The sequence below is a fragment of the Echinops telfairi genome, unplaced genomic scaffold, assembly GCF_000313985.2.
Source record: "Echinops telfairi isolate 266 unplaced genomic scaffold, ASM31398v2 ScPeMD7_7406;HRSCAF=8444, whole genome shotgun sequence".
NCBI classification, from domain to species: Eukaryota; Metazoa; Chordata; class Mammalia; order Afrosoricida; family Tenrecidae; genus Echinops; species Echinops telfairi.
In genome coordinates, this window is record NW_022111306.1 from 222,791 (window position 1) to 248,298 (window position 25,508).

The window sequence follows — 25,508 nt, forward strand, 5'->3', positions numbered from 1 at the left end:
GTCCAAAGCACGTGGAAAGAAGTCTCGCCATTCTTGCCTCTAAGGACCATCCTGCCTGTACTTCTCCCGAGACAGATTTGTTTGCACTTTTGGTAGTCCGTGGTACTTTTCAATATTTTTCATCAGCAACATAATTCAACTTACTTTTTCTTCAGTCGTCCTTATTCAGGGTGGTGGACTTCTCAGCCCATAAACAGTAAAGCTGAATGCTTTAGGTGGGAAGCTGGTTTTTGGAGTGGGGTGCCTCAGGGCACTTAACTGTGGGACTAGCTGACCTATGGAAGCGAAGCCAAGTGCCTTTGGGTTGCAACTTACTACAGTGGGGTGACTTGGATCCTTAATTAACAAAGCTGGATTTGTGACTCTCAAGGCTGGAGCTGAATGCCTTCAGACTGAGGCTTAAAGCAGAGTGGCATGTCCTTGGGGCATTTGTTAGCAGCCCTGAAAGAACACTGTAATGTGTCCTAACAAAAATCTCTATCCTGAGCATTTCTCACTTGCATTACAACCTGTCAACTTCTTAATAAACCCTTTAATCATGAATAATGCCTGTGAGTTCTGTGTAAGCATTGCAACTAATATTAGAAACTAGAAGAAAAGTATAGCATTATGTAGATCAGATCACGACTCTAATTGTTTTCATCAGCCTTAGTGGACTAAAATAATTTATATTTGCCTTTGGTTTTTCACTTAAAATGTATTCTATAACAGGTATTTTGATTTGCCAGTACTTTTCCTCCCAATGGCACAAAGCATTCTACTACATGAATGCACAAAATTTATCTGCACTATTTATTTTGGTAAATACTTGCTTCTTAAGTTTTACATCATTTATTACCACAGTTTTGTTGTTGCCAGTGTTTGACTGACACTTTTCCTTGGAAGCTCAATCTGACGGAAGATGAGGAATAAAAGACTGGTAACTAAGCAGGATGAGGGCTTTCCTGGAGAAGCACCAGGAATATGATGTGTTATGCAAATGTGTAATTAGCAAGTCATTCTTTAGGTGAAGACCTGGAGTTGTGATCACTATGAGAACAGAAATGGACATGAAGGCAAAGGGGAAAAGCTGGAAGCTCGAATGTTAAAAACATTTATTATATGTAAATCAGAGGGTGATGGAGATGGAAATGCTGTCAGAGGATGACGATAGTCTATCATCAGTATACACACTATGCACACAATAAACAATCACTTGAAAATATAAATACAATCTTGAAGAAAACACAAACTTGCTGCCATGAAGTTCATGCTGACTCGCAGCAACCCCCTGGAGGGTCCTGAGCCAGGAGCTGTTTAGAAGCGTACAATCCCAGTCCTGCTCCTGACCAGTGGTGGTGGTTTCCGACGACCAGCCACTCACACTACAGCCCAACACAGGTGTTCATTTGTGTGCATGGCTATGTGTGTGCTTACCTCTTTGTTTAAATGTATATGTAAATGCAAGCATATAAAAACTTAGGGAAAATCTTGGAAAAGTGAAATATCCATGTTAAGTATATATAAAAGATACAATACATAAATTTTATTTTCTAATATTGCCCCCATATTTCCCAATTTTTAAAATAAACATCGCACTTTTAGTAAGAAATAAAATACTATTAAAGAAAAACAACTCTTCATAAAGCTGCTATGAGTTTACTTTCACTTTTTATGACATATTTGCTGTCTCTTTGGAAAAGTAAAATTCTTACATTAAGAAGATATTCAAACCTTCTCAATATGTGTGCCTTAGATTTCAACCTAAACGAGTGAAATTTAGAGAGATGCTGAGTGCCATCAAAAGAAAAAGAACTAAATACAAAAATAGTAAAAAAAAAATCATAACTATATTGATAAGTATGTCTAGGAGCAAGACCTTCCCTCAGGTTGATACTTACTTGTTTGCTTTCTTAAATTAGATGTCTTATCGGGAAACAAAGGACCAAGCCAAGAGGGCTCGATTTTTCCCATGCAAAACCCTCCAAGGCAGATGCTGTTATTGGCCAGGTCCAGGGCAAGTCTCCGTAAGAGCAGACTGATGACTTGACTGTCCCCTTTCCCGATGCTGATCGACAAGGCTTTCCGCACATCCTGTTCACGGGGTCCACTCTTCACTAACAGCTCCACCAGCTCGGGGCTGCTTTCTTTCTCACACACCTAGGGCAGAAGAAGGCAAGTAGATCAAACACCTATTCTGCTTTCTTGTAAAAATGGCAATTGGAAGCTGTTTTGATGTTTCTCCATTCCCTTCAAATTAGATTACAGCAAATTGACACACAAGGCAAAATGACCCTTGAAATAGACTGGGGAAATAAAATAAGATTAATCCCACAAATATCAGAGTAGCAAAAAGCAAATAGGGTGTCACCTGCGAGTCATCATGAAAGAAGTGACGTGAGGAATAAAAGCTTGTGGACCTGGGGTAAGAAGGTCTCGGTGAGGCGCCAACAAGTACACTAGCTGCTTCTACTCCTAGGCTTCCACAGGCACTTTGAAACACATCTGAGAAACTGCCTTTTACTCAATGCAGAAAATACTACTTCTCTTCATCTTTGATACAGAAAAAAATGACCGTAAGATGTCACAGACTCGCATAATGTCGTGTACAGAAGATACTCATTATACACTTCGGGGTTTCTTGAACTCGTCAAGGCAACAATCTAAATTTCCACAAAGAAGGGCCTTACATCTCAATTTTCTGCCATCGTCTGAATTTTGTTTCTAGGGCATGTGCTCCGAAAGAGCCAGTACTTACGCTTGGTACCACAAACACTAGAGGGTGTATAACTAGCAGAGACACCTGAATAACTAATAGAAGAGCACACTAGCCCCACACAGGAACAGTTTACTGAAATGTAATAGAACGATGATGTTTTTCAACTCCAAGTTGAAAGTAATGGATAACAGAAATATTATATGCCAGATATTGTACTATATTCCATAACACAGGATTTCTAATCCTCATAGAAATCCTATAATAAAATTTTTTAACATGAAACATTTTAAAAAGATATGAAATCTGTTCAAACCGAAAAAGACTGATGTAAAGCCAAACCTACGGCCCCAGAGCCAGGGACGAAGGCAGGGGAAGACACCCAGGGCCTGCTTGGGTCTGGCACCAAGGGTATCAGGGGAAAGAGAGAAGAAGGTTGTGGCCAATTAATTCCCTGAATTAAAGGGAATTCCAGAGCTAAAGTATGTCCGAGGGATTTGGAAGGGAAACCTTGCTGTGGTGATTGATACCCACTGCTGGACTGCTAGTCTCAACCACTTTTCAGAAATAGTATACCTTCTAATATAGATGTGATCAATTCACTGCCTTGTTGTACGGTTTTTTAAAATCCCTCTTATTCAGGCCACTCCTCAAAACACAATACATATTTTCTCAAAATGTGTAACCTTCTTATATGTTACTTCTGTTGCCCTAAATCTCTTTCTCAGCTCTTCGGCCACCAAAAATATGTTTATTTGTGAAGAACAGCTTTATAGCCTCTTATACTGGAGAGTCCATGCTTCGGACTCCCCAGTGTTACACAAGTCCTTCGTCTTTCAGGCTCAGCTTATTGAAGTGCAATAGAATGGGAAGCTAGTTTAGCTTAGCACTTTGCACACTCAACCAGTCATGTGTCTGGTTTTTCTACACTAGAATGTAAAAGCACGGACAATAGCAATCCAGTGTGTATTCCTGTAGCCTAGCACAATGCCTGGGAAATTAATACAACTAGAAAATCACTAAAACTCTTCTTTAAATGCCCAAAGGGAATTTAGTGGAAAGAAGGTCCTAGAGGTCATCTTTCAACTAAACAACAGGTTGCTTCTTGAATTAATCAGCAAGTACTGAACTCTTAAAAAAGTATCTATATGAGACCAGCTGGCAGTAGTTACCATAAAGAAACATGAACAAGAATGGGTGGCCTAGGGACAGAGAAGTTATTGAATAGAAATGAAAATAATAAGAATGCTGACACAGTTTTAAAAATATAACCATTATAATAGAACATATACAATACAAAGAAAAATATGTTTGCCGTGTAAATTTTCACCAAAAATACAATAAAATGTTATTTATAACAAAAACCCAAAGACATGAAGAAAAAAAAGGAGCACAGAAAAAAAGATGGAAGCAAGGAAGAGACAAAGTTGAAAACTCAATCACATGAGTGGTCATCAAAGACACAACTATTTGTCTCTACCATCTGGGGCAAAGAGAAAGAAGGAAACCCAAGGTTCACAGAAGGGGCTGTTTTAAAAGTCTAATTATCTACACTAAGAACCACTGCTTCCTCCACCCTAAGAGCAGAACTAGATGGTGCCCAACTACCACTACCGAAACTTCTGATCAGCGATAAAATAGATGGATCCTTATAAAAAAGAGAGAAAACTGTGGGGCCAAAGTTAAAACTATCCAAAAATTTCAGCTATCAGACCAGTTGAGTCAGTAGGATTACCCAAGACTATTGCTCTAAAATAATCTTTAAACCTTGAACCCAACATATCTGAAGTTAACTTTTAGATAAATAGCAAGTGAACTCGTAAAGAAAAGAATGCTATCCATGGGTATCACTCACTGCCATCGAGTTGATGCTGATCCTTAGCAACCCTATAGGACAGGGTAGATTTGCGTCTTGAGTTTCCAGCACTGTTGACGGAAGTAGAAAGCCTTGTCTTTCTCCCATGAGTATCAGACTCCTTTAAAAAATCATCTACATGAGACCATAGGGTCAACCACCATCTAGGCAAAGATGATATGATTGAGGGCCAGTGAAACTAAAACTCATTGCCATTGAGTGGATGACAACCCATAGTAACCATACAGGATGGGGCATAACAGCCTGTGGGCTTTCAAAATTATGGAACTCTTTATGGGAGTAGAAAGGCCCATTAGGAGCCAAATGCATACTGTACTATGGCCCCAGGGCTCCTCCTTGGGAGAACGAAAACAGAAATAATGAGCATAATGTGAAGATTGTAAATAATGTTACTGAAAAATACATGTAAAAATTGTTGAAGGAAACTTGTTTTGCTGTGTATACTTTCATCAAAATATTACAAAATACTTTTAATTCAACCACAAATGCATTCTTCTATGGTCCAATCAAATATTATCTCCAAGTCAGAGTACTTACTTTTGACCTTGCACTAGGGTGATCTGTTTTATCTCCTTCCCTGCCTCCTACACATATAAACAAACACACACTTAGAAAGAAACTAGCTTGAAATATAAAACACTTTTTATGTTTCCTACTTGTATCTAATACTATTGTATTAGTCTTGCTTCCCTAATAAGAACTGTAAGGTAGAGGACTGGTTTGTTGTTGTTGTTCTTCAACATTCTCAAAAAATATTAACAGAATGACCTGCTTTCAAATATTCACAATAACAACTAACTAAATTATGTAGGAGGAAATAATTTAATTATCATTAGTAATAGAGAAGCATCTTTCTTAAAAGTTGTTTCATTAAAAGAAATTTGACTAAACTTAAATAATTTAATTATTCATTTTGTTTTCACATCAGCACAATAGTTCATGAAAATGAGTTTGTTTTTAATGCCAATTCTTAATTCATTCTAATGGACTCTCACAGCTAATAAATCTATTTGAATCCACACTCTGGCAAATAAGAAATTAAATAAATTAAGATTTAAGGAGTAAATTTCTCAAAAATACAATAGTTTTAATTACTTAATAATATGTATAAAATCTACATAGGCACTATGTTAAAATATTATTAAATTTCTAGAAAATATTTTTGGTTCTGCCTGCATGCCAATATAAATTTTAAGTTCTATAAAATTAAGACAAATCTGAAATACAGGTAATGCAGTTTAGAGAGAAGTTTGTTCAATATATCTTTTAGATAAAATTATAAATTAGATATCTTGAGGTACACAAAGATGGAAACTGTACACTTCTTATAGTGACATAATTCATACAATCTAAAACAGCGGTTCTCAACCTGTGGGTCATGACCCCTTTGGGAGTTGAACGACCCTTTCACAGGGGTAGCCCGATTCATAAAAGTAGCAAAATTACAGTTATGAAGTAGCAGCGAAAATAACTTTGTGGTTGGAGGATCACCACCACATGAGGAACTGTAAGAAAGGGTCACGACATGAGGAAGGTGAGAACCACTGATCTAGAAGGAGAACATGACTGAACGTCGTGGGCTTTATAGAAGTCGTACTTCTTAACTTTGTTTGGGAGGTTGGAGACTTGAAAAAGGCTCTATTAAGAAGAGCAAACGTTTACTAGACTGAAGGAAGTAGAGAGTGTTGATCAAGTAGGTACATATTCTCATGTTACCAGAGGAAAAAGAGAGAGAGAAATCAGGGCCACAGTGTTTCACAACATACAAACGAAGGAAAACAGGGTGCCTTTGATCCCCTTTAGACTGATGGTAACCCCCTATGTGTTTCAGTAAGACTGTACTCCACTGTGTTTTCAGTGGTTGATTTTCTTTTGGAAGGTAGATTACCACACCTTTTTGAGGGGCTTTCTTTAAAGTGCCGCTAGGTGAACTAGAACCTTTTGGTTAAAAGCCAAGCTGATTAACCATTCTCACCACCAGAGAACTGTATGCACAACTTCGCAGAGGGGCAATAACAGGGATGCCCCTATGAAAGGTGCCCATAAAAGTGTGCAGAGCACAAGCAGTGTGATCACATGTGGTTGTCCGGAAGGGAGCACTTCCTAGGCAGAGAAACTGGTGCAAAACGGAAAACAGCCACAACCGTGGAGTCAGTCCAACTCGTAGCATGCTACAGGGTTCCCAGAATAGAAATCCCGATGGGACCACATACGGCAGCTTCATCTTTCTCCTGGGAGCAAACTGGGGGATTGGTCAGCTCACTCTGGGGGTCAGCAACCTAATCCCTCACCTACAGCACCACTTAAAACTGAGAACAAATGCTTCCCAAAAACATTGGGAAGAGAGATGCATATAAAAAGATAGTTAGGGAGATGCGTAAAGTGAAGGATTTGACTGGATAATGCCGACTCTATTACCTTTGAAATTCTGACTGTAACTTAAGCCATTGTGCAATAAACCAGTAAGCTCATAAGTAAAGAATAATGAAATGTCTGTACACAATCAATGGCTGAGTCAAGTCATGGAGAAAAACAACGGTGAGGCCTTGGATATTTACCTGACAAATTAAGGAAGTTGATTCCTTTGCTTGATTCGCATCAGCTCCCAAGAGAAGCAAGCATTCGACCATGATGCTGTTATTCTGATCGCAAGCTTTCTCTAGCATCACACATTTTAACTCATCATCCATAGTTAGTTTTGCAAAGCACTTGCAACAAAGATTTAGAAACTAAAAATAAGAGTGAAAATGAATATTAGATCAGTAAGATATGAAGAAAAATTTTAAAGTATTCTTCAAAGTTATAGAAATCTTTATTTAGCAGAAATATCAAATTATGAAGCTAGTGTTTCTCAATAGATCCTCCATCTCTGTCTATACACTTCTGAAGGCGAGTTTTCATCTTCTAACCCCTCCCTGAAAAATTCAGTGTGATTTCATTCATATCATATAAACATGGCAATTTCAGTTCCCTCAAAGGACTTAAATTGTGTTCCTTTTACATGTTTTTTGCATATCGGGAACAAAATGAAGTTTTCACTGGAAAGACCAGGGCGGTATGGGGAATGGGATTGTGGTTCACAATAAAATTCCCATACATCAGCCTTTGCTGCCCCGGAAGATTGAGCAGGAGTATTGTCATGATGGGAGAGCAATTCTCATCTCAACTTTCCTGGCCTTTTTCTCACCACTGCAGTGTTCAATTTCTTAAGACTTTTCCTATTACACTCTTGGGATTGTGCTGGGTCCTTCAAGAAAATAGATCAAGATTACTCTTTATGAATCACCAAAAACAGTCACCATAACTTTTGAACCTATCTTGCTACCTTGAGTTTAATTGGCATAGGAAATCACTTGCTTTGCTCGTACGTTTTTATTTAAGGCACCCTAACAAGACCAAGACAAGTGTGTTACTGTGGGAACTTATCTGAAGCTGACCAGTGATGGCAGAGCCACGTTTAAACACATTTTATGTGGAATAGAGCTGTGAGTATGAATTTTAACCTTTGAAACAATATTTTTATTTACTTCATATATAACATTTAGCATACTTCTGAAAAACACATAGTACCTGTTGATCTTTTTGTTCTGTGATACTGGAAGACATCTGATAGAATATTACTGAGTCAAATGAATAATGCACCAACAGCTTGGAAAAAGATACCGACAATTCAAGTATTGCCAGGATTGTCTGAAATCCCTGAAAGTACAATAAAAATTATAAATAACATAAGCTATTTGTGACATGAATGAATGACACAAAACAGGTTGTAGTATGAATAGTATAAAGCAGAGATACTTAAAACCTTATATTTACTTAACTAAATAGATAGACTTATTGAGTTTGTTATTTAAAGTTATAAATGTTGAAATAACCCTGAAATTATCCTTTCTCTCTCATCATTAAGGACTATAGTAGACAGAGAATAAAAAGATAATTAGGAAATCATCTCCCAGAAAAACAGTGAAAAACTTGCTCCTCTAAATTTTTGTTTTCAAAGACTCCTGCTTGAGCCAATCCCCACAGAACGAAAAGCAGTTATTGGTCAGACCAGAGCAGCAGAGCCACAGAAGCGCATTGAGCAGGAGAATCAAACATCTATTCCAAAACTTCATGTCAGATTCTCCAGATAGGCCAGTACTTTCCCAAATTTCTTCTGTTTCTTATAAAATCTTAACTTCAAAGGGAGCGTGAGAGCCTAGCCTGCTGAGTACGTGTGGAAGAAAATCTGGGAGCACTCCAAGGTTTACATTTTTATAGAAATAACTCACAGAAAACTTATCAGTCATCATTGGAGAAACACCACAAGCACATCCCCAAGAGTTGTCTGGGATCTCCAGGCAGGTGATCTTTTAAAGAATGAAAGAAATTTTGACTAAAGCACGAGAGGGTTTCAAAGTGTTTGAGGAAAATGGAATGATAAGATAATGGAATTTTTCCACAAACTTTTTGAAGCTGCGGTATTGTTCTGCCTCAGTAGCTTAGTGAGTTACGAGCTGGGTTGCTACCCACAGTCAGTAGTTCAAAACCACCAGCTGGTTCTGGATCCTACTTGGTGGAGCCACCAGGGTCCTCTCCCTCTGCTATAGAGATCCTAAGAGTTACACATGGATAAATTGATCCAGAAATATTGAGGCTTCTACTTGTGGTGAAGTGCTATCACGTAGATTTCAACTCACAGTGACCAACTCATGGTACAACAGAACCTAACAGTGCCCAGTCCCACACACGTTGCAACCACTGTGTCAACCCATCTCCTGGAGGGTCTACCTCTTTCTCACCGACCATCGACTTTATCAAGCAGGACGCCTTTCTTCTGGGGCTGCTACCTCCTGATAACACGGAGTCTCACCATTTTAGCTTATTAAAAACAATACCGTCATCAGGTCACCCCAACAATCCTATATAGGGGCTCTGAGGCTATAAATCTTCACACAGCAGAAAGCCTCCTCCTTCTCAGGTGCGATTAAGGAACACCACAATCAAAAGCATCGGTTCTCCTCTGATTGCACTTATTCACTGTCTAGCTGTCACATGGGGCAAATGAGATGATTCATGAGTAATGATACTCGGGCTTGAATCAGGCACTTTAACTCTCAACGGGCTACCTGTGCTTTTGCAGCAGATTCGCCCAATACAATACGTTTTGTTTTGTTTGTTTTCTAGGCTGCTGCTTCCAGTAGTGTTCCAAGTTAAATGTGGATACAAGTTAAATGAAATCCTTGACAACTTCAATCTTTTCTGTTTATCATGATCCTGCTTATGGTTCCAGTTGTCAGGATTTTTATTTCTTTTAATTGAGTTGTAATACATACTTTATCAGTAAATGCCATTTCAGCAAGTAGGATTGTATCATCTGCATATTACAGGTTGTTGATAAGCCTTCCTCCAATCCTGATGCTGGATTCTTCTGTATATAGTCCAGCTTCTTGGATTATTTGCTTAGCACACACATTGAATAAATACAGCGAAAGGAGACAAGCCTGATGTATATTTGTTTTTTTGTTTGTTATTTACTGTAAACCATACAGCAGCCCATGTTCTCTTTGAGACAACTGCCTGCTTGGACCATGTACAGGTTCTGAGTGAATACAATGAGGTGTCTAGAACTCTCATTCCTCTCCATGCTACCAGGTTTGCTAGGGTACAAACAGTTGGATTCCTTTGTGTAGGCAATAGAACACAGGTGAACATAGTTCTGATATCCTCTGCTTTTAGCCAAAATCCATCTGGCATTAACCGTTGGCTTATGCTGAATCTTGCTTTGACACCTGCCAGTTCCCTCTTAAAGCACTGCTGTAGCCCTTTTTGAATAATCTATAGCAAAATTTTCTTTGTGTGTGACACTAATGAATTTTTCTTATTATTTCCACATTCTGTTGGATCCTTTTGGGGGAGGAGGAGATGGGAACAAGTAGAAATTTCCATACTTGTGAACTCCTTTCCCTGGGATTACATTTGATCAATTTTACCTGGACTTTTGTTAACTTAGATTGAAGCACATGGATTAACATGGATTTATAAAACCCACTGTTTCTTTTGAGAATCGCTGGTAGGATAATGGGTTTTACATTAAGCTGCTCAAAACAAGGTCAGCAGTTGGAACCCAGTAACTGCCCCGTGAAGAAAGATGAGGCTTTCTGATCTTGTGAGGATTCACAGCTTCAGAAACCACACGAGTTCGACTCTAGGGTTGTTATGAGGTGAAGTCAGCTAGATGGCAGGGACGTTGTTTTTTTGTTTGTTTGTTTTGTATTGTTTCTTTTCATCTATAAGTTTTTGCTGTTGCCCAGCATTTAATGATGAAAAAAATATCTTTACACACATTGTTTCAATTACTAAGAATATCTGAGCAGAGACTAGATACCATATTTTTTTCCCCAGTCAATGATGCCATTTATGACAATATTTCTTGATAGAGAAATAATTTGTTTGGTTGACATAAGAAAGTCTGGAATACTTATTCCTTACCCCTTCCTGAATTAACTAACTTTAGATTAAATCTTGCATTCCTTATAAGAACTTTTAGACTTTTATACCACATTTAAACTTTTGCCTGATGAAAAATGTTAAAAAATATTTGATTCACTGAAAAAAAAAAAGAAAATCAGAAGGCCATTATTAAAAGTAAGTAACCTTTCTAATAACATAAGTACACAGAGAATTGCAAACTTTTGAATAATTTAAAGTTTTATTTATCTAAAATCTAAGAGCATAAAACTCAGCTTGTTGAAATGCCATTCTCTGCTATTTTATAGAAAAGACAAAGATAAACAAACATACTGATTTTAGGGATTTGATTATGAAACTCAGGATCTTTAGAGATTCGATTCAATCCTCTTCACCTTCTGTAATTAAAATATGATGACATGCTAAATGGCTTTGCGCTAACCAGAAGACCACCAATGATGATAATGGGAGTTGTAAACGGCTCTGAGAAAGAAAGATGCACAAGCCCCTCAATTGCTTCACAATTGGGCACATACACTCATCTGCACTTCAGCCACATCCTGAAATCGGTGCAAACTGGAAACCAGGATCTTGGCCAGCAGGTGTCCAGTTCCTATGCGCAAATTCTTCTTTATAAAAAGACATCCTAGGAGGCTTAAACCCAGACACTGAATTTCTAGAATAGGAGAAAAGAATAGACAATAGTAATATTTTAAACCTTGAAGAAAATATTAAAGATACTTAATTAACAACTAACACTTGTAAAAACATACTCTCGATTTATAATTTAAATTGTGCCGACCTTGGTCATCTGGATACATCTGCAGTGTGTGAAGTACCGAGTCAATAGCACCTTCGAGGGACAATATTTCTAATGCATCAGGACAATGTGCCACAGATGAAAGGACTTTTAATCCACATTTCTGAATTCCAGGATTTCCAATGAACTAAAACCAAAAGGATATTTAAGACAATTTACTGTTAAAAATGAGATCTTAATACTTAATTTAGTCAAATAATAGTTATAGACTGATAAAATATAAATCAGAAAGCCCAAATATAAATTAGGATCCTTGACGCTCCTCTCTTCTAGATAACTATTTTGATTTACTATTAGTGGTAAGAGTTATCATTTTAATGTAGATTCAGAATCTGTTCTGTGGGAAGCACTGTGCAAAATTTTGCACTATCTTTACACAGCAATCTCACGAAATATGAGTGTAGGTCAAAAAGTATTGCTTTAGATAATAGAAAATGATTAAGCAAGAATGTAAAACATGTGAAGCTAATGTTTCCCAACATATGTTGATCTAGGCATTCTTGAAGTTTATGTTCCATATCTCTACTCCTTTTCTGAAGAATTCTGGGATCTTTGATTTTCCACATCAAAATACTTTGGGCATCTTTGAGGGATTCAAATTGTGTTTCCTTTTAAAATGTCAAGTTTGGGAAACAAAAATAAGCCTGAAGGTTCAGGATCTGGGCTGTAGAGTGAACGGAGAAAAATTCCCCAATGAAATGCTTATAAGACAGCCTTACTACCCTTGAAGAATGAATAGGTGCATTATCATGATAGAAAAAAACCACCCTGGCCTTTTTCTTACCAATACAGCTAATTTTGAATTTTCTGTTTCATAAGATGCCTCTGATATTTTGACTGGCCCAGCAGATGCCCTCAGAAGCCACCATTTCAATTGAAAATATAACCTAAAAGTTGGTGTTTCAAATCCAGCAACCACTTAGAGGGATAAAGATGAGGTTAATCTGCTCCCATAAAGATTTGCAAAGCCTTGGTTATCCTATATGAGGTCACTATGGTTCAGAATTGACTGACTGTCAGTGGGGTTGGGGTTTGGGGCTTTATTACTCAAGAAAATCTCTGTGAGCATCCACTGATCACAAAGGCATGCTTAAACAGGTTTTGTTTGAAAAAAACCTGTGCACGTGGGTACCGTAATGGCCATGTATACTGAATTACTCTCCTATGTATGAATACTATTTGCATTAGAGATAAATTAACAGAGATTTAAAATCAATAAAAACCTAGCTAACAGCCATTGAATCAATTCTTACACATAGCAACTGTACAGAAGAGGCTACAACTGCCACTGTGGGCTTCAGAGATGCAACTCTTTAAGGGACTAGAAAGACACATTTTTCTCCCTCAGAATGGCTCATGGTTTTGAACCACTGACCTGGTGGTTTGCCACACAATGCACAGCCCACTATGCAACCAGGGTTCCAGCAGAGCTTCAGAGAGGCGGAGTTACTTTCCTAAGTGCCATGTCAAATATAAATGGAAGAGATGCAATCTAAAGCAAAGATGTTTGATCTTGAAGCCTGACGCATAGCCAGTGAAATGGAACCCGGTCACTCATCATAGAAAGTACTAATTGAGGATTTACTCTTTATTCTAAACTCTTTACACGCATTACCTCATTTAGCCCATCAGCATGCAGTGGGTTCTTATAAAGAGAGCTCAATAAACTTTCAAAGTGAGGGAACAGGAGCCCAAGTCACAGTTACTAAGTATCAGAACCATGACTTGAAAATAAATATATGTGCCTTAAAAACCCAGTATCTTAATCAATGTGTGTTTCAACCTCTTTACTCTAAACTTTTTACAGAAAATAAATTTATAAAATTTATAGGTATTCAAGAGTCCTAGGTGGGGCAAATGATAAACACTCTACTACTAACTGAAATGTTGGTGGTTGGAATGAACCCAGACCAAACCCAAACCAAATTCACTGCCACGCAGACGATCCTGACTCATAGTAACCCCACAGGGCAGAGGAGAACTACCCTGTGGGTTTCCAAGACTGCAACTCTCTAAGGGAGTAAAAAGACTTTCTCCTGTGGAGTGGCTGGTGGTTTCAAACTGCTGACCTTCAAACTGTAGCCCAATACATACTACAGGCACCTTGAAAGAAAGGTCTGGTGATTTACTTCTGAAAACTGAGCGATGGAAAATCCTAGGGAGCATAACATTTCTACTCTGACATGCATGAGGTCACCACAAGTTGGAATTGACTTGATTGCTACTAGTTGTGCACAGTACAAGAATTCTACGAAGGCCATTTCTTTTTTTTTCTAGAGGAGAAAAACAGTCAGGGTTTAAAAGACATACATAAATCTAATAGTAGTTAGATTAACTAATGTTCATTAACTAATATAATGTTCATTAACTAATATAAGTAGTTATATTGACTAATGTTCAGCTTACTGTGTGCTAGGAACTGCACTGAATACTTATATGAATGACACAGACTAGAATCCCCATTAAGATCCTAGGAGAAAAAACACAGTTATCTATATTTTATGGTATATATTTATATATATATATTACTTTTATATTTATACATTTAACTTTTCACAAGCTAAAGGTGGCAAAGCTAGGTTCAAATTCTGATTCCAGGCCACACGTTTAGCTTTTAGAAAATTACACATAATTGGGGCTACAAAAGCAAACACTTTACAATAAACTACATTAGGTGATAGGAGATGAGAACATGGAGATACATTAATTTCATCAAAACAGTTCATCACAGCATGTTAGCATGTTTTTAAAAAACTGTCTCTGGTGAGTACTTAATAGTTATGGAAATTTGGGGACTTTTTTCTTAGTAATACATTGGAAGTAATGCATTAGTACATTACTAAAAGTAATACATGCTCATGGAAGCAGTAGTCATTCAAAGGATGCCCTGCATTGGGTAAATCTGCTGCACAAGGTCTCTTTAAAATGTTAAAGAGCAAGAGTGTCACTTTGAGGACTTTGGGTATATATCATACCCAAGCTATTGTATTTTCAACCATCTCATATACATGTGAAAGTTGGACATGGAATAAGGAAGACTGGAGAATTATTAATGCAGTTAAATGATGGTGCTAGTGAAGAATACTGAAAGCACCATGAACTGCCAGAGGAACACACAAATCTGTCTGGGAAGAAGTACAGCCAGAATGTGCCTTAGAAGTAAAGATGGAAAGATATCATCGCACGCACTTTGGGCATATTATCCGGAGAGACTAGTCTTTGGAGAAGGGCATTGTGCTTGGGAAAGTAGAAAGGCAGTGGAACGAGGATGACCTTCAGCGAGATGGATTGACACAGCCCAGGAAACCCCACACTATTGCTGTGAGTCGCAGTTGATTCAAGGGCAGTGGGGTATTTTTGGAATCTCTAATTATATGTTAGCATGAGTCTGTTGGAAACATAGTTTCCTTTGTTTTCCCCAAATGACTGAAGACTTAGCTGTCCCAACATGTTATTGAATAATACGTTTCCCCCAGTGGTTGAGAAATATTACCTGCTAATTCCATATTTGTATTTGAGTGTATTTCCTGATCATAACTATGGCATTAATCTCTCTTCTGGTGCTAGGGTCACAATGTTTTAGCTACTAGTATTTTGTAGTATATTTAGGGTTAATGTACGTTAGGGTTAATTCATATGAACTATCTCTTTATCTCAAAATTCTACAGGTTATCTGTGCATATCAAATTTTTCACAAACATTTTACAGTTAACTAGCTCAGACAAAACTATCAATAGTTTTATTAGAGGCACATAGATGATGTCTACTTAAATTTTTAAAGAATAATTTATTTGCTCTAAAAAGAAGGGCTATGTTTTGATATGTTTAAGTCTTTTGCACCTCAAAGTTGAGTTTAAAATAGCCCTTTAGAAATTTGAGTACTTAACTCATATTCAATGTATCTGTTGTTAACATTGCTTCTTTAAGTGACTCTGTTACTAAATATCACTTACAATTGAATTAAATACATCAATATCTTTTTAATATAGGTGCATTTTGTTTCAAGCTTTTGGACCATCTTCAGTCTCTGATGTGATTCCATTTTAACAATAGATTGATTTTCCTTTACTGGGTTCCCTGGCTGAACACAACAGTAGCATCGATGCATACAAAGCACAGACACAGGCAAAATGTGGGAAGCCTTATTTTGTACTTATTCTCCATAAACAATATGGGGCAGGTTACTGGAAGTTATCATCTTTGTAAAAAAAGCTAAAAGGATCAGGGCATCAGTGGAACAACAATGTTCCAGACAGAGATTTTAAATTCAATATGAATACTTTTGGAATGCTTTCTCCCCAAACATTCATTTGCTTTAACAAATACCTTTCTTTGCTTTTCAAATCAAAGTTGAATGTCAAATTCTACCTTGCTTGAAATTCCACTCTTAAGATGACACTTAATCTAGTGAATGATAATTCATTTCACTGCCTGCAGAATTGGGACTTAAAACCTTTGATGTCTATAAATTTTATTCAATGAGACATGCCCAGAATTTTCTCATTGTTGTTAGTTGCCATCAAGGAAGCTCCACCTCATCTAACCTGTAGAGCAAAATGTTGCCCAGCCTTGTACCATCTTCAGAATTGTTTGTATATCTGAGTCCTTTGTGAAGGATATAGTACCAACCATCTCATTGAACCATGATCCTCGCTTTCACTGACCTTACCCATTTTACCAAATATGAAGTCCTTTCCTATGGATTGGTCTTTCCTGATGACATGGCCAAATGAAGCAGGTTAAATCGCTTCATTCTTACTTCCAAAGAGCATTCTGCTTGCACTTCTTCATAGACTGATTTGTTCATTCTGTTGGTGGTCTATAATATATTTAATATTCTTCACCAATACCACCATTTGAATACATCAATTCTTTTCATCTTCCTTTTTCACGATTCAACTTTAGCGGGTTTATGAAGTCATCGAAAAGACCAGGCTTGGGTTAGGCTCACTTCCGTCATCCTACTGACATCTCAGCTTTTTAAAGCTCTACAAATATCTTGGCAGCAAATTTGCCTACTGCAATGTACTGGTTGATTTCTTCACTGCTATTTCCAGTCTCTGGATTTTAAAGCTACAGGAGTCTCTTACATCTTTCAGGACATTTTTTCTTTGTTATGGTGAAAAAACACAGGAGTAATAATAGGAATCTTCCTGATATAAGATCTTGTCATTCCTGCACCCCTGTGATGTGCCTACATGATAGTGAAAACTCCTCGCCACCAGCTGATAGTCCCTGTGTATGAGTGAGGCATTACTCCAGTGTTATCATGGAACAAAAGGTTGGAGACCCCTCCTCCTAGACAGCAAAACAAAGCTAAAGTCAAATGATTTTTAACCCTTAAAGTTCTTATTGGAAGAACAGGCTGTCGTGACTCCTTCCACGATATCATACTTATGCACAACAACTTTAGAAAATGTTGGTTAACAGTAACCAGTATTATGCATACAGCTCTTCTGCTACTTCTTGTTTTGCTCCAACACATACCATGAACAAAAGTAACTGTTTCTTCTTCTGTGTTCTCAGAATACTGTTCACAAAGCTAGTATGCCTCATAAGTGCTCATGTATAACATCTGATTTTATGCATCTCTGGTACAGGGGTAAATCCACGATGGGCTGTGGACCTGCACAGTCAGCAGTTTGAAAGCAGCAGCCACTCGGCAGGAGAAAGACAGGGCTTTCTACTCCCATAATGAGTCTAGGGAACTCCCAGAGACAAGTCTACCCTGTTTTGTAGGACTGCTATGAGTCGGCATCAACTCGATGGCTGTGAGTTTAGTTTTTGGTTTAGCAATTCCCTAGAGGCAGATTATGAACTCATTCCAGAATAATACCAAGCCGATTAGGTTTTTCTCTCCACTACCTACAACACAGTCTTGGCACATACCTGATTCTCAATCAATACTTGTGGTCTTAAATTTAACCAAATGTATAGCTATATTCAAGAAGCATATTAACGTTTTAGTTTAAACAACTCAAACGTATCATGCAAAAATATAAAGTTCAATTTAAGCTGAATTTGTAAACCTCTCTCTCTGGCAGCTACTTATTAATTCATGTTGGTTTTTTAAGAATACCAAATCACAAGAGATTATTTGCATTAATTACCTTGAATGCTCTCTTCCTGTCAGGCAACATTAACCTTGATTCTTCTTTACATCTTTACTCATATCTGCTAGAAAGACTCAATTCATTTTATGCTAATCCCCAAACTACCATAGTTGCACCAAGACTTTTCACTCTTTAAAGGTTATTTCTGTCTTCTTCTTTTTTCACTCTTAGCAAGATATACTTGTAATTTCAATATATCACAAATATGCATAGATATTTATAGATAGAAGCATAGATAAATGCCTAGAAATGGGAAGGACCCGTGCACACCAAACCATTCCAAAAGTGATTATATGGGAAGAAAAGGATGAAAACAAGCAAAGCATCAAAGTAGAGTCTCTTCCTGTGCCTGTTCAAGGACTGAATCTTTCATCAGAGAAAAGAAAGCTAAAAGCACTGGACAGGAGGACCCAAAGGAAACCTGACAGCCCTCATCAGGCCTTGCTGCAAGTCAGACTTGGCTTTTCTTTCTGATGTGCTGACTTGAGCTCATTAAGTGGTCGGAGGTGCTTGAAATTAAGGAAGCCATGTCTAAACCTGTAGCTGACGATACACTTCACTGAAAGGACTCATCTATTCACTCACATTATTTTCTTAATTAAATACTTTTATTGGGGACTCTTACATCTCTTATCACAAGCCATACATTCATCCAGTGTCAAGCACATTTCCACACATGCTGCCATCATCATTTTCAAAGCATTCTCTTCCCACTTGAGCCCCTGATATAAGCTCCCCATTTCTTCCCTCTCCCTCTCCCTCTCCCAGCCACCCTCCCTCAAAAACCCTTGATAAGTTACAGATTATTATTTTCATATCTTACATCATCCTCCATCACCCCTCACCCCCTTTTCCATTGTTCGTCCCCGAGAGGGGATTATAGGTTGATCCTTCTGATCAGTTCCCCCATTCTCTCCCCATTCCCCACCCCCAACCCTCCTATAATCCTCCTAGTATCTCTACTCTCATTGTTAGTTCTGGGGGAGTGGGGGGTTATCTATCCTGGATACCCTGTGTTGTGGGCTCTTGTCTGTAGCAGTGTGCATTTTCTGGTCTAATCTGATTTGTAAGGTAGAACTGAGGTCATGATAGTGAGGGGGAAGGAAGCACCAAAGAATTAGAGGAAAGTTGTGTGTTTCATCGGTGCTGTACTGCACCCCGACTGGCTCATTTCTTCCCTGTGACCCCTCTGAAGAGGGATGTCCAACTGTCTGCAGATGAGCATTGGTTCTCCACTCCATGCTCCCCACCCCATTCACCTTGGGTATGATTTTGTTCTGGGTCTTAGATGCCTGGTACCTGATCCCATCGACACCTCATGATCACACAGGCTGGTGTGCTTCTTCTATGTGGGCTTTGTTGCTTCATAGTTAGATGGCCACTTGTTTATCTTCAAACCGTTAAGATCCCAGACACTATATCTCTTGATAGCTGGGCACCATCAGCTTTCTTCACTGCATGTACTTATGTACCCATTTTGTCTTCAGCACTCACACTATTTTCATTGTGGTAGCTCTAACCACATAACTTCTTACTATCACAGTAAAATGAGGTCTGAAAACTAAAAAATCTCTCCCAACTCCCCAAATTAAAAAACATTCTAAGCCTTGCCATAATGCAGAATGTCTCGCAAAGTGGACGGTTGCAGATGAAGTTAGACTACAATTCAGCACCTTATCATTTGATCTCCCTTATGACACATTGATATTTGTTCTACTTTTTTAAATGTTCTACTTTCTTGTCTGTTGAGGTTTTAATGTGTTTTACTTTGTTATTGCTGCATAGTTTTGTTTGTTTGTGTTTGTTTTTTATGATTTTCTGCATATGAAATCCAGGCTAGGTAGATCTCTAAGGACAGTGACTGGACTGACGGTTCCTGAGAGCTCTGGCAGGGGACATGGGGCGTGGGGAACTAATATTGATGAATACAAAAATGAAGGGAAAGTTCTAGAACTGACTGTGGAGGTGATTGTATAACTCTTCTTGATGTAATTCAACCATTGAATGGTATGATATGTGAATTATAGGCCAATAAAAGTGTTGGGGAAGGAATTCTAGTTCCAGCATAAACTCAAAAGGCCTATTTGCAACATACCCTATTTAAAGCTGCCAGGACCAGTTTGTGGATATCACTCCGGAAGCATTGTTTTGTAACCGTACTCAGCTTGTGCTGTGATTCAGCACCCTCCCTGGATCCTTCTGGCATGCCTACGTGCAAAAACAAATGCATAAAGAAGTCAATGAATAAATTGGTAAATTAATGAATATTTTCTCATAAACATTGAAGCTCAAAAGATCCTCACTTACAGAACTGATCCTACTTAACAAACCATATAACTATAGTACATTGCCTAGAATGTAGTTGCAATCACAAAAATAATCCCTATAGATTTCTATGGAATTTCAGCACTGAAAATAAATGCAGTGTATCTATGAATGCTTATGAATTTAAAGTAGCAAGAATTTACCAGGATGGAAGAATTTTCTGTAACAGACGCTATTTTTTTTTTGAGTGGGTTATGGCTTAAGAAATTGGAAGATTTTCATGCAACAATGGACAATTTGAAAAAGCTGAGTTATGTGGGCAATGAAAAGGTCACATGAATGCAGGCTAAAATAGCAACTGGATGGAACAGTAGAAAACACTGAGATTTGCGTTTCAGTATTAGGATGGCAAAGAGCATGTTGTTTATTATTTAAAGACCTCTGAAAGGCTGTACTGGTATAAAGTTCTATAAAGGAAACATACTCCTTATTCAGTTACATTATAGATGAACTCTGTTAAAACACTGAAGAAACTAGAAGTTGAAAAAAATCAGTGTTACTGTAGACCATTATTGCTATTGTAGGGTGCTGTCCGGTTGGTCTCAATGTGTGGGGACTGAGTTGAATTTCCCGATATGGTTTTCTTGGCGGTAGTCTTTAAAAAGCAGACCTCCAGGTCTGACAAACATTTTGAGTTTTTCATATTGTTCGTTATTATTTTAGTTACAGAGGATAATAAGTGGATTTTTAACACAATTGTCATACTCCCGAGTCTCTTGCCTAAGTAACTCGATTCTTCCTGTAGCACTTATCATTGTGGTTTTAGATCCCTATTCAATCTCCTCTATAAACTTCTTCGAAATCTTCTTTCTTAATGAATTTTTACTTATTGCCTCCAGAATTGACACTAAGAGAAGAAAGAATGGTCAACAGATATTTCATATAACCCGCTGGGAAATTTGATTAAAATAATTGGATCTTTTTTATTACTTTATAAAAGCAATTAGGTCGATCTCTTCAATAAGTTAGTGAGATAGAAAAGCAGAGAGTGGGCAGCAGTAGATTGAAAGAGATTTCAGAACTGCAACACCAGATGCGCTGTGAGTTCTGGATTTGTTTCTGAATTAGATGAATTTGCTTTTATGCTCGCCTCTGTTACAATTAAGAAAACCTGACTACGGTCTAGTGAAAATCAGTAAACATGTACTCAAGTACGTTAAAGACACCTAAACTTAGCATGCCCAAACCAAAAATGACATCCAACCTCAAAACTATGGGAATAGTGATAGCATCCTATTCACTGGCTTACAGTGATATGGTATGGTGTGGCATGGTGTGCTGGGCTGGGCTGGGCTGTGGTGTGTTGTGGTGTAGGCACCAGGAGAAAGTACATGAATAAATGTTTACTCATCAAGAAATATATTCATATTCTGATGTTTATAAACTGTATCTGTATACTGTTATGAACTTATATACTAATACATTTCTAAAATGTGCCCATACATAAAGTATGTGTATAATAATACAATAATGAAATTATTATCAAGGTTACTTGTAATCTAAATTATTATTGGCCATCAATATTTTTTTTTATTTTACTTAAGTAAAATATATTGTTTTATATCCATTTTCTGAGGCTGTAAATCTTTACAGGAACTGATAGCCTTAACGTTCTCTCACAATAAAGGAGTCAGTGGGTTTGAACTGCCAACCTTGTAGTCAGCAAGCAACCCAACACTTACCGGACATCAATACCAGGACTCCTTTTAATCAATATATTTTTAGTTACTTTAGTGATTTAATTAGTCCTCAGAACATTCTTTGAGTTGCTGTAGGATCAATTTGAAATAGTAAAAGAAAAAAATATATTCAAAGCTTATTTTTTAAATATAATACATTATTTTATTAACTACATGATTTGTTTTTTAATGGTCAGTTAAGAATAATTGTAATTCTATATAAAGGGGCTTTAAAAGTTAGTGAAAAACTGGCATGAAAAGATAATGGGATTTTCCACAAACTCTTTGAAAGTCATATATATGTATACTTATATTTGGTAAACATATTTACCAAATCTGTGTGGTGAAACAGTGGATCAGTGAAAAAGAAGTCATTATCATAATGGTTGCAACAATTTGCTCGAGCATTGGAACAATTTTGAGGATAGTACATGTTTGGGCAGTGTTTCCTTCTGTTGTGTTTCATATCTATATGAAATAATCTAAAATTAGAATTCAAGATGAAGGTTTACAAAAATATTTTTAGTAAGGACAGACCTATAAATGATGTTTTTAAAAGCTTACTGATATCTATGAATAGAGTAGCATGATTCAATTCAAGAAGTACTTGTTTGATAGTTATTTTTATTTATGGTAACAATAGTAATAAATAAAACATTGAAAAGAAGCTTAAAGGAAGCCCTGCTTTTGAACACTGAGTATACCTTTATATTCAGAAAAATGTTATACTGAAAAATGTGACTACAAAAAATGGTATCTTTTAGAAAGTCTCATTTTAATAGGGCATAAAATAATTGGGCTTCCAAAGAATTAGAAATCTGACAGGACAAAGAGAAGGTCCTCTTTCATATTCCCCAGTCACAAAGACCGGGCGTGTGTGTCCTGAACGTCTCTCAAGTGTACCCTCTCCGTTCCTGGACCCTCTTCATCGTGGGTCGCCTTTTATGCAGTCGAGTGCCATCAAACTGACGCGAACTTACAGCTGTAATCGTTATGGGCACAGATGCCCATCCACGGGGCTTTTGACGCCACAGGGGACATCGGAGTCCCCAGCCATTAAAATACAGGCAGTCTCTGGATTACAAAGGATTTCCATTCCAAAATCTGTCTTTAAGTAGAATTCGCACTAAATTAGGTAAGGTCCAAACCTATTGTCAGTCAAATGTTTGTTTAAATATATAATATACAGTGAACTTGCCTATGAAAAAAAATAGATCTTAAAAAAATTTAGATACTTTAAATCACTTTCACATAATAATACCGTAATGATAATAATGCTTTGCTATGCTTCATAGTGTAGCACCCATTTGTTCTTATGAACGATGTTTTGTACCTCAACATTATAACATGATAGGATTGAGAGCATCTATAGGTTGCAGGCAAATTGAATATGTGTAACCCAATCAATTGTCTGTAATCCAGGGACTCCCTGCAGTAGCTGTGCAATAAACATTCTCTATATAATTTGATTTTCAAACAGTTTTCATGAATTTTAATTGACTTTTAGGGGAAAACAGCCCTACATTTCGTAGCGTTCCATTAAGGGCTTTCCCACTGAGGTCTGTTTCGGTCTGTCCACATTCACACACAGCCGCTCTTCTCCCCACATTTCACTCACACTTGAACACGTTGTCCTCGCTCCCAGCTGAAATGCCCTTCTCCATTTGTTTCTGTTTTGTTTTCACCAGGCTAGCCCTATTCTAACTTCTAACTCTAATATCACAGCTCTCACCTTTCCCTCTGAAAGATGTTGGGGTTTTGTTTTTTTTTTTGCCTCCATCAACTTTATCATAATCTTTTACCCAAATAACTGAACCACTCATACTGCCCAGTAATCAGCTATTTATATAGTTAATGACTATTTTTCATTCATCTTCAAACCTCAGCAGTATCACAGTGTTTAAGCATTAAAAACAAAACAAAACCTTCACAGTCACAGAGTCCATTCCGATTCATAGGGCCCCTACGGGACAGGGTAGGGCTATCCTGTAGTTCTGTGGGGTTCTGAGACCCTCACTGCTTATAGGGGTGGAAGGTCTCCTCCTTCACTCTCGGCACAGCTGGGTTTAAAACTGGCAACTCTGAGGTTCTCAAAGTGCATTAGCACTATGAAACCAGGGCTCAGTTTAGAACATAAGAGGATCTTGATAAATATGTGTTGAATGACTAGAGAAGGTATTTCAAATGGGATTTGGAGGGTTGTGGAGTAGTTACAAGCTAGGCTGCAATCCACATGGTTCTCAGTTCAAAACCGCCAGCAGCTCCACAGGAGAGAGGCTGGGCTTTCTATTTCTTGGCAGTTACAATCTCGAAAACCCACAGGGGGTCGCTATGAGTCAGCAATGGCTCGATGGCAGTGAGTGTGAATAGGAATTAAATTATAGTACAGTGGGTGGAGGTACAGAATTTAATGTGTAAGGACCAGAGGATGACATTTTATAAAGATTATTTCAACCACTAAGAAAAGAAGGCATGAACTAAATCAGGAGAGGAGACAGAAAACTTAGAAAGTTCTTACTATAAGTGAGGCAGAAGGAAAATACTAACAACTTGAATTAGAGAGATGGCAACATACAGGAAAAAGACTTATCAGAGATAGATCCTCTCCTTAGAGGTAAAAGCTTTCCAATTTACTTTATAGTTACTGTGTAGTTTCAGAAATAACATGTCCATGTAAATAATATGCACACTTACATAGCCTGTATAATATGCATAGGAAATTAACCTGCAAGGGGGTTGTAAAGTTTGCAAAAAGATATAGGGTGGGGGTTATGTATGTAAAATTAAAGCATTTCTTTGAATAAATTAATGAAATAAGGAAATTAAGAACTCTTCAATATCATCATTTATCTTTTATTTTTATTTTAACTTAGTGGCGAGATTTGCATTTGCATTGGATGCCAGGACCCAGCCCTTTAAATTTTGCCCAGAAAGGCGAAATTTCATTAAAAGTAAAAAACCCTTTTCAATTGCTATTGTCTTTCACGATCAAGCAAGTCGTATCTTACCTGGAACTATAAAATGCAAAATAGCCCGAAGTGCCTCCAGCTGCACTAATAACGATGTCTCATGACTTTTCATCACTGATATGATTTTGGGGACCACTGCTGTCATTGTGTCCAGGGAAGTATTGCTGAAGATATTTTAAAAAATCATGCTTATTAAAAGTACAGTCTGACTTGATTACACAAACCAAATAGAAAGAGGCTCGAGGAAAGTGAAATAACCAAATAATCAATAATCAGAGAAGGACATGTGTAAATGCATTTGAGTTCATTAATATAAGCATGTTTTTGTTGAGTGCAATCAAACCACTTCAACTCATAGTGACCCCATGTCCAATATGAGCATTCAAACTTTTAATTTTCTTAGATAAGGCTTTGACTTCAAGAAGTAAGGTTCATAGTAACCTGGAAATCCTCTTACTTTATTTCATAAAATGAACAACTTCTTTCTGATCTGTGTATTAGTCACTGACATCCACCCTGCTGGTAGATGACATTATTGTCATTTTTTGATGAACTAGTGGAGATTGGATATCAAGGCCCTA

General features: G+C 37.5%; 1 protein-coding gene across 1 annotated transcript in view; it reads right to left on the reverse strand.

Moving 5' to 3' along the window:
* Positions 1 to 25,508, reverse strand: part of LRRK2 (leucine rich repeat kinase 2) — a gene marked incomplete at its 5' end in the record, with an annotated part of 171,217 nt that overhangs the window by 105,855 nt on the left and 39,854 nt on the right. Inside the window, 7 exons of the mRNA XM_045296388.1 lie at positions 1,881 to 2,139; positions 7,130 to 7,300; positions 8,142 to 8,270; positions 11,558 to 11,697; positions 11,824 to 11,968; positions 20,050 to 20,162; positions 24,967 to 25,091. Coding sequence (XP_045152323.1) covers positions 1,881 to 2,139; positions 7,130 to 7,300; positions 8,142 to 8,270; positions 11,558 to 11,697; positions 11,824 to 11,968; positions 20,050 to 20,162; positions 24,967 to 25,091 — 1,082 coding nt within the window. The remainder of the gene's footprint in view (positions 1 to 1,880; positions 2,140 to 7,129; positions 7,301 to 8,141; positions 8,271 to 11,557; positions 11,698 to 11,823; positions 11,969 to 20,049; positions 20,163 to 24,966; positions 25,092 to 25,508) is intronic.